Consider the following 12,950-nt stretch of genomic DNA (forward strand, 5'->3'; position numbering starts at 1 on the left):
CTCCCTTTCGGTTTTTTTCACTTCAGATGAGGAAGAGATGAACTTGATGTTATATATATTCGTAATCTTATCTACAAAGATGTTAGTCGCACCATTCATAAAATGATTAACGCCGCTTCATGTGAGATGGTCCGGAAAGCAGAACACACGCTTAGCGATGTTCTTCTGTAAACCCCCAAATACTTGACTACTCGCTTGAAAGTGGTGGTAAGACTAAGACTAAGAATTATAATGGGAGCGAAAGTTCTCTTCCGGTGCTTGGTAAGGACCGCTTTTGGCTTTTCTTCCGCGAGTACCAGCTCAGTGCTAGCCAACCAAGTCTTAACAGCATTGATTGCTTCGCACGAATACAATTCAGCATCTTCGAGATACTTTGCAACCACAATTAGTATAATTACGTGCGCCTCCTCCGGAACCGGAGGATTAAGAATATTGTTGTACATGATGTTCCACAGTATTAGTTCCAAAACCGAGCCTTGTGGGACACCCGCGGAGAAAAGGCACTCCTGACGTCCATCATTTCTCGGCTTTGCCAGGTTATTTGCCTACCGTGTGACTGGCTCCTTAGTTCCTAGTTAATTTGCTGGCGATTACTGTGAATGTAGTCCTCACTAACGTGCCAGGACATTCAACGCATCTACAATTGAAACTAACCCTCCTTTGCGAAAGGTACTTACATTACCACCGTTCGTGTTTTTTTTGTTTTCTATAAAGATGGAAAGCATTAAAAGTCACTATGTTGGACTTTAACCCACTAAAACCGCTTCTCTTCACCCGCTATGCCCCACGAAACTATCCAGAGAGATTACATCGTGGTACGGGTTAAAGCCCTACTGGCTTACTCCTACGGAAAGAATTATTCCCGCCCTGCCGCTTTTAAGTAAGCGCTCTAACCTTCAAAGTTCCTCCTGAATACAGACTATGGTAGCACTAACCATATTCCACAACTCTCCGAATTCGAACAATTATGGAATGATCGTTGCCACTTGTAAAGGTCTGGTCAAGGGAAGTTCAAACTGCTCCCATTCATTTGCAAATCTCGGATACACGAAGAATATGTGCTCCGGGTCCTCGTTTTCGTTGAGACATTCGGGACAGAAGAGAGAATAGTCATGCCAAAATATCCATGATGCCCAGTCAGAAAATCAGTCAAACGATAGTGGACATCTCCATGGCTACTCATAATCTAAAGCTGGATATTTTGAATCTGCCTGTTCGACCACCTCACCACCCCGCCACACCCACACAATGGTATCGCATTATTCCTGCGATTACGAAATCTGCTTCATCTGACGTTGTTTGGAATACGCTAGCAGCTCTTAACGCGCTCTGACGATATACTGAAGATAATGAACATTAAGAAGTTTTGTCTAAACTGGTTCTGAATACAGCAAATTGGATGAATATGTATCATGCCAGTTAACACAGATACAACTTTCCCTGGTTTCTCGTTCGCCTGGCCCAACTGTTCCATCTAATGTAAGCAGGATCCAGAGGAACGGAAAAGGTCGAAAAGAGCAAAGCCAAAGGCTTCCGCAGCCAAGTTCAAAATTTACTTGAGGAAAATGCTGCCGTGCGTGCTCAAAAGACTTCGAAGGCGGAAATCTGCACCACCTTTGCAGAGCAGTTCAAGCTATACGACTTGCAGGAGGCATCCATTATAAGCCTTAGAAAGGCGTATCGAGATACACAGACGGCGACCATTTGGCTGCCAGCAGAAGCAGCGCGCAAGCTGCTGGATGTCGAGTTTCTCGCCTTAGAGAGCAAATCTCATTGAAGCGATGATTCAAGCCCCTCTCGTACGGACATCTAGCAAGAGTGTGCACAAGTGAGGTTAATCGGTCTAGCCGATGCAGACATTGTGGCGACAAAGTTCATATTCTCGGGATTGTAACAAGGATCCCAAATTCATATTATATAATGGAAAAGAGGACCTGGACAACGGGCATATTGCTGGAAGTTCACTGACGTATGCAAGCAGGCATTGTCTCTTGGAGGTTTTCGTGCAGTTAAATATCATATTGGCTAACGATGTTCATGCTTATACTTACCGGAAAGAAGGGTCCGGTTCGGTGGTGGATCTGACTTTTGTTGGTCTTTCACTAGATCGCGAAATATCCTGGAACGTTGGTGAACAGTGCACCCATAGCGATCACCAGGCAATAGTCATTGACCTGAAGAGCAAGTGAAGCGGTTGGGAATCTAGTCGTAAAAAAATGAGGAGAACGTCTGGTTGGTCTCCGAAAGCAATTAACAAGCAAACATTCATAGATGTGTGGTTGGAAAGCGAAAGCATGTTGTGACTCATCGATGTCGAGACGGTCTACTTTTCCCAGTAGAAAGCCCAACTGCTGGTGGAGTAATGAATTGTCAAATCTTTGGTCGTCGTGTCATCGGGCCAAATTGAAATGGGTAGGATTGACCAGAAGATGAAACAGCGAGCTTACAAGGAAGCCGAAGAAACCTGTAGCTGGCTATATGGCGGAGCATGAGGGACTACTCCAGCCAACTCTGCGCAGAAGCAGATATAGATCCATGCCCTAAAAGGTTATGATGGGGAGATTTAGAGGGTAGGCAGCTCCACAAATTACATGCCGCGATCACCTACTGAAAATCGTTCAAGGTTTGTTCCCTAAGGAGAACCACTAAGTGATAAGTTTTGGGATTTCGTTCCCTTAATTTAAGAAGTTCTTTGGCTGTTTCGCCAAACTCTCTGAAACGCAGAGGACTCCTTCCTCTGCCTTATCAGAAGGAGTGAAAGTACATAGTCGTTTCCGCTGGTGATATAATCATGATTATTGTGCAAAGTACACCTACATGAACCAATCAAGTTATTCTAATGACAATCCCAGAGAGCTTGGAATATTTCAAATACTGTGAGTGATTCTCAACAATGGGCTTAAACTTAAAGTTCATATGAAATATATTAAAAAAAAGCATCACCTTCATCGGCAGTGCTATCGCGAGTGCTACCAAATATCGTTGGACCCAGATACGTAACCAAAGTGTTGCCAGGTCCTCTTCTAAAAAGAATCAAGAGCTCTAATGTTTATTATTATTATTCTCATATATAATTTTTCCTGAACTCAGTTGAAATCTTTTCTTCCCTTACAGTACAGAAGAAACAATCGATTGCTTCGTGGTAAACATCCTCCCATTACGAACTGATATAGAAGCAATTAGCCGACGTTACTGGGAAGCACTATCAACAAGCCTCAAAACATCTATCTTAAATGATGTATCCATCATTCAAGAGTATCTTCATTCATCTCTTCAGTTTCTACAAAACGTCCCCATGGACGAGGCAGGCATTGCAGAATCAGGCGCTAAATATGAAAGGATAGTTGCAGAACTGCCTAAGGTAAGAGATTGACCATTTAAAATATCCGATAATTGGAACAAATCTAAGAACTAATATTTTCTTCCCGTATTCAGATCACAGAAACACTAAATCTAGTCAAAGGGAAAAACACCTGTTTAGCTGGATGGTGCAAAGAACGTGTGTCGGCCCTGAGTGAAATTCTAAATCAATGGAACAAGCTCCAGCCTCTTATCGAAAACCACTCAGTTGTCCTTCAGCGTCAAGTTGAAATCATGCGTGACCACATAACTACGCAACTCACAAACATCAAAGATGAGGCAGAAAAGTTTGCGTTGCGCTGGGAGTCCACCATCGCAGAACTGGAATCAAATCCTGATTCAACCTTGGAACTGTTCCAAGAACGACAACAGCATTGGAAAGCAATTTTGGAAAAAAGAGGCAAACTCCTTCTGGAATGCGAAAAATTCAACACCGATTTTCCAGCAGATGTAAAGGAAGTTTTCGACTCAATTGAAGCCAAGCTCAATACTTTGGGACAACAATGGGAAGTTTATAAAACATTCCTAGCAGAACTAGAAGAAATTTCAAAAGAAGATTGGGCTATTTATAGACGACGACCTTATATTTTCACCGAGTTTCTGAATAATTGGAAAACATCTGTGGATTCGTCATTAGACACTGCTTCTTCAAGAATAAGGAAGTCTGTGGAGCAGTATCAAGCGGCACTACCAGTTTTACAGCAGCTGCAATCAGACTCATTAACTGACAGGCATTGGGCTAGAGTTTTTCAAATTTTGAACATCGAACACAAGCCAGCACATATGATTTGTCTTGGGGATTTGTTGAAGCAAGCATCCGGTTTAATTCGAAATTCAGATGAAATTCATGTAAGGAAATTATATTTGTGGCTCGAATTCTCTGAAGTGCGAATCATAAAATTATTTTTTCAGAACTTAGTTCGACAAGCGTCGTCTGAGCAAATTGTAAGACAAGCTCTCAACGAACTTGATCAATGGGCAGTGACTGCTACTTTAAAACTGACAAGTCATACAAATTCTGCAGGAGTCAATGTTCCTCTTTTAAAAGATACACAAGAAGTTTTGAATAAAATCGGAGATAATCAGTCACTACTGCAGTCTGCTAAGAATTCGGCTGCCTTTGACACATTTGCTGATCAAGCAGAAATCTGGGAGCACCGACTAAATAGTCTTGATAATATCCTGACAAGTTTAAGCCAGGCTCAACGGAAGTAAGTAAAAATTATAAATTTACATTCCCAAAGGACCCAACTATGAAGCTGAAGCCCTAATAAGAAAAGATAGCGAGTAATACCAAGATGGACAGGGTTGCAAATTGATACTGGCAACAATAGCCCTTTGTAGGGGAGTATTCTTCATTAGGGTTAAACAGGCGATTTTTGTTTGAAAAGATCAAAAATTTCGGGAGCGTGATTATAATTACCAGAAGATTGAAATAATACCAACGTTTAACCAGCAAGTTAACACTGCGTCGAGTTAGGTTTACTCCTTGAGTGTTGTTTAGCAAGAATGAGAAAAGGTTTGGTTTCAGATGTGTTTGGATCATCCTTTGTTTTTATAATTGCAGGTGCTCTCGAAATCGTAGTTTTCCTTGGAGTAGAAAAGTATTTTTTTTTTCAGTAATTGAAATACTATAACATTGGATGCATACAAGCAAAAACGCCAACCATTTATACCGTTCATTGCCTTTGTACTCTGTAAGTAGGGGAGATCATAATTATCTGGTGATAACTTCATTTAAAGTAAGAATGGAGGGCTATCTACCTACAATTTCATAAATTATTTTACTTTTTCTGGGGAAAAGGGGTTCATTTCTATCCGGAAAATGATCAGTAAATCTCGTCTTTGTTGAACCAAAGATTGGAAACTCCATAAATGTGTATTTGTAGTTAGTAGCCTCGGCGCCTCGGCGATTGTCGGAAAATCGATGGACACCTAGCAGCTGCTTGGAAAAGAAGCTCAACGGCTGCCAGATTTGATTCGCTTTTTCATCAAGAGCAGCACCTACGGCAATGTCTGAGGCATCAACGAATGCGGCTAGGGGTGCGTCTTGCTAAAAGAATGCCAGAAATGCAGCATCCATCAGCTGTTGCTTGGTGGTCTCAAACGTCTGGATAGCCTCAGGGAACCACACAATTAGACGGGAGTCTTTGGTTTTCGGCCCCAGACAAGAAGGCGTTAAGGATTGATTGATGGCGAGCGGCCCAAAAAGTTTCTCAGATCCTTAACTGTTTTTGGAAATCGCTTGCACCTTGGCTGGGTCCAGTTGGATGCCTTCAGGGGTAATCAGGTGGGCGAGTAATCTTATCTGAGATTGTTGGAATTTGCATTTCTCTATATTAATAACCAGACCAACCGCAAGGAGACATTGAAAAATGCACTCGAGGTGTTCCAAATGCTCGGACTCAGAGGAAAACGCGACCAAAACATCATTGCCATTTCAAAATACCTTCGCGACCTGTAGCGATCTGATGGTATGCCTTGACTAAATCTAAAGTCGAGAAAGTACGACAGTTTGCGATAATGTGCGCAAAATCGTGGACGAGGTAACGGTCAGGAATCGTCTGAGCATTTTGACGGCTGTACTCGCCACGAGCCAATTCGCCATTGGATTTAGGGGCCATGTGAAAAGCAAAGACTAACAACCGTCTGAAGGTCTGCAAATACCTTGCTTAGGAAGTTCTCCTATCCTACAATTTCTCCTACTAGGGTCGAAAATCACAACCGATAACAGCTACGATGATGAAATCCGCGCACGGTTGTTGTCAGCCAACAGGGTCTATTTCAGCTTACAAAAACTGTTCCGCTCGAAATGTCTCACCATAGCGGTAAAGCTCTTACTGTACAAGACTATGATCTTGCCAGTCCTCATGTATTCCTCGGAAACTTGGGTTCTTAGCAAGAAAAATTGCGAACTCTTGGCCACGTTCGAGAGAAGAATCCTCCGAAGAATTTTTGTTCCCCTACATAAGGATGGACGATTCCGTAGCCTACACAATGACGAAATCTATGAGCGATACCATCACCGTCCGGTTGTGGATAAAATCCGGCTCAATAGGTTACGGTGGGCGGGTCAAAAAAAAAAAAAAAAAATCCGTATGAATGAGGATGATCCCACCTGGAAAGTCTATAAGGTCAATATCTATGGTAAAAAAAGAAGACGAGGCAGACCCTGCCTAAGATGGAGCGATGGCGTAGGTTAGGACGCCAGACAGCTTTTAGGGATATCGAATTGGTGGACCTCGGCGCAAAACCGGGATGTCTGGAGTTCCTTATTAAGGCAGGCCTAGACCGGATACCGGTTGTTGCGCCGTTGATGATGATGGTGAAGAAGTTCTTCGAACTCTTTCCGCGCAACTGCGAGCTTCTGCGGTGGTAATGGATGCACCTTAGAGAAAAAGCAGAGCCAGTAGTGTTGATGTATTTCGGAACATAATGGTTAACGGGTTCAGAGAGACTACGCTCGGTAGTGATTTTTCAGTATTTGTGAAGAAGTTCTCGAATATTTGCGTTGGTAACGTCTTCAAAAACTATGGAAATAATGTTAGGTAAGCAGGATGAGATTTTCCATGACAACTTAAGGGAAGTTGTGGGGTCAATGAGGAACTTGTTATGTATCTCCACTAGCAATTCATAGTGGCACAGGAAATCGCCAAGGAAACGCTCGTCGAAGTTCTAAACTCAGACCTGCCTGGAGTTATACTTCCGGCTCGAGGAAGAATTTGCTGCCGCGAGTTTCAATAAATGTGGTGTTAACTTATGATACTGGGATAGGGGAAGAACCAAAACTTCAGCGGCTGTATTGATTTTGAGGCGACGTGGTGCTGCACTTCAGGTAGCAGTCGCCAGAACTCTCGGCAAGTCTGATTTATTTAGTGAGAAATTGCATGGGCTGGTTCATTTTTTAGTTTTTCAGCGAACCTACGATGGTACCAGCATACCCCGGTACTTGCCGAAGGTCCCGATCTCATTTACTGACGCTACGTCTTACGAGTTGCTCTTTTAATTGCCTACAAGAGCAGTCCTCGAAGACGTCGGAGACAAGTTCAACTGTCTCCTCGTCTAGGCCGACCAACGCGTAATTAACACGCACTGTATCCGCTGTGACTCCGGCCTAGAATTGGATGAGCCACATTGCCCGGCGCCTACACCAAAACGGCGGCATCCGACGGCCACGGTAAGTACTAAGGACTTCGTTAGCAGAAACGAACAACCCAAGAGAAAGAACGCGCAAGTGGAACACAAAATTCATCGGAGTACTTAAGCTCGTAGGAAATTGATCTTCTTCCACCCTTCTTTCTTATATTTGGCCTTCAGTGACGAACTTTGAAAACCTGGAGAATACTCGAGAGAACCAGCCGTCGTGGAAATTCACTTGTATTTTTCTTCATTTCACGGCACGAGCGCTCGATCCGAGAATTCTGTTTTCCGCCGGCTTGTTTCCAATTTGAATGATTCTTGCTTTGTCGTTGCTCTGAACAACACTTTACTGCGTACGTGTGTTGGCACGAATGGTCCGCTTCTGTAGTTTCTTGATCGGGGTCACCAATTGTGATTTAAACACTTTATTTTTTTCTTTATATTTAATTTTATTAATAATTGTTTCTTTAAATTGAGAAGAGTCACCTCTCTGCTCCGGTTAATCTTGTCTCGAACTCCAACCGACAGCAAAATCCAATTTTCGCTGTCAAAACAGCAACAGTTTATCGGGAAGGTAGTCCCAAGCGTAACCAGCAAATGCCTAGAAAGTTTTCACAGATTTTCAGATACTTGCGATTATTTAATATCAATAACCAAAGCTGGAAAAAATCGAAGTGGAAAATACCGAACAAGTCATCCATCTACATTTATCGTTTGTAACAACGCTTAACTCACCCTTCGTCACCCTAACCCTAGCAGTTCAATCGGTCAATTTTTGCAACTATTAGCAATATCAAAGGATGTTTGTGACTAGTCGGTTTTGATCGCAGGGTAAAATCGATCTCGTCAGACGCTGCCTCGCGCCTCCACCTTGCAGAGCACTGTGATCGAAAGCAGCTACAGGTGATTATTTGCTCTCGGGTATAGACGTAAGGTAGCGTTGATCGCCTGCGATCAAAACCGACCAGCCACGGAAATTTCCCGAAAGTATTGGCACACTGGTATTGGCAATCCCACTGGGGGCAGAAGGATTTGTTGTCGTGACTGGATGTCGAATACCAGACGACCAAGCTGTGAATACCTGAGTCAAATCAGGGTAATAATCTCGGGGGAGCGCAATGCTGACCACATTGCTTCCTACAATGTACTGTAGTGTACCGGTACGGTCTTGAATGAAGTCCTCTAACGCACTTCAAGGCCCTGATTCAATATGGATTATTGCGCCAACGATTATTATTATTGGCACATGCCCAAGAAAAAAGTGATCCGTGCACCAAACGGAAGGGGCAAATTGCTTCCCAAATTAGTGCAATCCGTCACTAAGTAGATGGCTCAGTACTACTCATTCCTACACAAAAATTAATTGTTGTTAATACTTGACCCGATGTGAGAAGGTGCAAGAGGGGCGGACATATTCCCGCGATCTACACATGCTTGGATCAACAGCATTATGCCCGTTCGTATATTGCACAGGTGCCATGTTAAGGCAACCAAAAATGAGATGGTCCAAAGTCTCCATCCGCTCTTTCTTGACATCCAAAGGCGACCACGCCGTCCTGAATGCACACATAAATTCCTCCCTTCGACTTCCTTTCATTAATATGCTCTTGGTCTGACCTTCAAGTTAAGTGGAGTTAGCCCGCAATCCCCCTTACAAATAGCCATATGCAAGGGAGCCACTGTGTTGATGCCATGACTGGCTTCTATGCACTTCCCCATAGGTCGAAGTCCACTTCCTTGCATAGTCTCTTCAGTTTCGCTTCTAGATATGGCTGCTTGAAGTTCTTTCCTCGCCTATTTATATCGATTGTGCAATTCTTCAGATTCAGGTCGGTTTCTGCTGAGTTGGCTGTGTCTCCTGGCTTTAAGCCAAACTTTACGAAGTTGCTCAATTTCGGTATTCCACCAGAAGTTAAGTATTAGTTTCTTGAATATAGTGCGGTTTGGCATGGAAGTTCAATCCATCTCCTGCAATAGTATTTCTTCAAGCATTTCTTTATCAAGTTTCTTGGATGACCAACCCGCTAATGCATATTTCTTTCTTCTTCTTATGTTTTCCTCCTGTCCTACGTTTCATCCGGATGATAATAGCCTGATGGTCGCTGGGCGTATATTCCTCGCCCACCTGCCATTGGAGATCCTGAGATAAAGTATCGCTGATAAAAGAGAGGTCTATCACTAACCCCATATCCCGCCTTCAATAAATACTGAAACCGCCGGTAGGAGGACGGCATTCAGATGTGAAAATGCTTTGATCAATATGTGGGCTTCCTTTTCTCTTCACTTTAGTCCAAACATTTGTTTTTCGTCTCGAAGGCGGTCCACCGCTAAGTTATCACCTCTATTCGAGTTCCTATCATCTTTCTGCATGTCTGTCACACCCGATTTACTCAGAAACCGCTGCACCTATTGTCACGAAATTTGATGTAAGGTGTAGTCTGTGAATCCCTTTACATATAATCCATTTATTGTTGAATTTGAGGGTAGGGGATGGGGAGTGAAACAGGTTCCGTTCTCAAAACCTATTCATCAGAAAAGTCTAACTAAAACCAGGGCTCAAAATACATCCCATTCCGACATCTGGCCAAATAAAGTGAATTATAGCATGTTATTATATTTTGGAAATTTACCCGAAAATCGCCCTAAGGTCATCCTACCAAATTATAAAGAGTATTTTGTATTTTATATGAACTGATTGCAATCTAAGACGTGCATGATGTCATCATCATATAAAGCGGTCTCCGGTATTCTGACTTGTTTTTCCCAGATTCAATTTCTAAAGATGCTAATAGCCTTCAAATTTTTACAGGTGGGTCTACCTTGAACCAGTCTTTGGAGCAGGCACATTGAAAAATGAAGAGGCTTTATTCCGCAGAATTGATAAAGATTTTCAATATATTATGCGAGAAATTTACAGCGACAACCGAGTCTTATCGGTCCTCAAAATCAACAACATTTCTTCAATAATAGCATCCCTAGAAAACCAGCTTTCCCGATGTCAAAATACGTTAATTTCCTATATCATGGTTTGTTTTCACCTAAATAACATATCGGTAATATTTAGTAAACCTGTTTCTAGGGCAAAAGAAATGCTTTCCCGAGATTCTACTTCATTGGCGATGATGACCTTCTAGAAATATTAGGGCAGGCATCTAAGCCTGAAATCATCCAAAAGCATATCAGCAAACTATTTCCGGGAATCCATTCCTTAGTCGTCGAAGATTCAGTTAACAAATTGATCATTACTAAAGCATGCACTGCGGAAGGGGACTCAGTGTATTTGGCCAAGCCGGTTGAAATCACAGGAGCAATTGAGAATTGGTTGAACCAGCTAGTTCAATCCATCCAGGAAACCCTAAAGAATGAAATAATCAACTGTTCTCAAATTGGAGAGCTAAATAATGAAGCTCTGAACAAATATCCGATGCAAGTCATTTGTGTCGCGAGAGGGATTCAGTTTACGAAGCAAACCGAAAGAGCAATCTCCTCAATGTCACTATCTTCCGCACTAAAATCTATTCGCGATGAGATTTCTAAATTTGCTTCTATGAAGAATCAGACACAGAATTCACTTCTTCAGATTAAACTTCGCGGTTTATTGTTAGATCTAGTCCACTACGCAACTATTCTGGAGCATCTAGTTGAAGCGAATGTGACCAATGCGAGCGACTGGAATTGGCTTCAGGAAATCAAATTCTATTTGAACAAAGAGTCGAAAGTGGTTATCAAAATGGGATATGCCGAATTCGAATACTCTTACGAGTTTCTTGGAAATCCGAATAAGCTTGTCCACACATCGCTGACACATAAATGCTATCTAACTCTGACGCAGGCGATGCACTTAGGATTGGGAGGAAATCCTTTTGGGCCAGCTGGCACAGGAAAGACTGAATGTGTGAAAGCTTTGGGTGGAATGCTGGGACGATTGGTTTTGGTATTTAACTGTGATGAGGTAAGTAAATTTAAGAAAAACCGGATGAAATGTGAATATTTGTATGATTTTTTATAGAACTTAGATGCGGAGGCCATGGGATTAATATTAACAGGACTGGCACAGTGTGGAGCATGGGGTTGCTTCGACGAATTCAACCGGTTGCAAGAGGCAACTCTTTCTGCTATTTCAATGTTGATACAGCCAATCCAAACTGCACTGAAAGAAAAATCTAAAGAAGTTGAAATATTGGAGAAAACTGTAAGGCTTTTCATTATTAGTTACGATTTTCACTTTTCCTTTTGCTTAATCTATTCTTTGGACTCTATATAAAAGCCAGAAGTAGCAAACCTGTAATAATATATAAATTATGTATTGTTCTAAAGGTTCCCTTAAGCCAACATTGCGGTATATTTGTCACACTGAATCCAGCTGGAGAAGAATATGGCGGACGACAACAACTACCTGGAAATTTGCAGGCTTTATTCCGGCCAATAGTTATGCAACAGCCAGAGCCACGAGAAATCCTCCGGGTTATGCTTTTCGTTGAAGGATTCAAAGAGGCTGATAAAATTGGCAATCGTATTGTCGAACTATTCGATCTCATTCAGAAAACACTTTCTGCTCAGAAGCATTATGACTGGGGTTTAAGGGAACTGAAAACAATTTTATTAGCTTGCGGAAGGGAAATCCGAGAAAATTTGGGAATTCAAAATGAGACTAGTGAAATGAAAATTGCTGTACGCGCTCTTAAATCTAACACAATGTCGAAACTTAACAATTCAGATAGTCGAAGGTATCAATTTCCACTTCTTTAGAAGGTACTATGGTATCAATCGTTTTTTATTTTTCTCATCTTTTCAGATTCAACACTCTCTTAGAAAATGTATTTCCAGAAGTGACATTAGATTCCAGTGATATTTCCGATTTTCAAACAATTTTGGAGCAATCTATGTCAGCACTTGGCCTTCAAGAAAATCGGAAACAAATCTCGAAATGTCTACAACTCCGTGAGCAACTTACAAAGCGTATGGGGGTTGTAATTGTTGGGCCACCCAGTTCTGGAAAGTCAACCCTAATTTCTATTCTTCGACATGCTTTAATAACAGAAGGTAAAACTGTGCGGTCATATGTGATCAGTCCAAAATCGATGAGCCGTGTTCAGCTTTTGGGAAAACTTGACCCTGATACGCGCCAATGGACCGATGGTGTTCTAACATCAGTAGCAGCCACTGTCAGTTCAGAACCAGCTAATATTTCATCGTGGATTATATGTGATGGAGATGTTGATCCCGAATGGATAGAAGCCCTGAATTCAGTTTTAGATGATAACAAGTAAGAGTTGAGATTTCCTTTATAGCGTTTTTCAAATTAATAACGAAAACTAGGTATATTAGACTCTCTGGGTGAAGTAACAATACGAAACTGGCTTTTTTAAGGTTTTGTGTAAAGCAAAACCCTATTAGAATCGGTCCAATGTCCATCTGTCTATCTATCCGTCTGTCTGTTTGTCTGGCGC

General features: G+C 42.1%; 1 protein-coding gene across 1 annotated transcript in view; it reads left to right on the top strand.

The window, feature by feature from the left end:
- Window positions 1-12,950, top strand: part of LOC119652418 (cytoplasmic dynein 2 heavy chain 1) — a 101,816-nt gene that overhangs the window by 26,666 nt on the left and 62,200 nt on the right. The window contains exons 12-19 of the mRNA XM_038056541.1: window positions 3,115-3,361; window positions 3,436-4,209; window positions 4,273-4,571; window positions 10,310-10,526; window positions 10,580-11,452; window positions 11,510-11,692; window positions 11,818-12,227; window positions 12,296-12,766. Coding sequence (XP_037912469.1) covers window positions 3,115-3,361; window positions 3,436-4,209; window positions 4,273-4,571; window positions 10,310-10,526; window positions 10,580-11,452; window positions 11,510-11,692; window positions 11,818-12,227; window positions 12,296-12,766 — 3,474 coding nt within the window. The remainder of the gene's footprint in view (window positions 1-3,114; window positions 3,362-3,435; window positions 4,210-4,272; window positions 4,572-10,309; window positions 10,527-10,579; window positions 11,453-11,509; window positions 11,693-11,817; window positions 12,228-12,295; window positions 12,767-12,950) is intronic.

This window comes from Hermetia illucens, chromosome 3 (genome assembly GCF_905115235.1).
Source record: "Hermetia illucens chromosome 3, iHerIll2.2.curated.20191125, whole genome shotgun sequence".
NCBI lineage: Eukaryota > Metazoa > Arthropoda > Insecta > Diptera > Stratiomyidae > Hermetia > Hermetia illucens.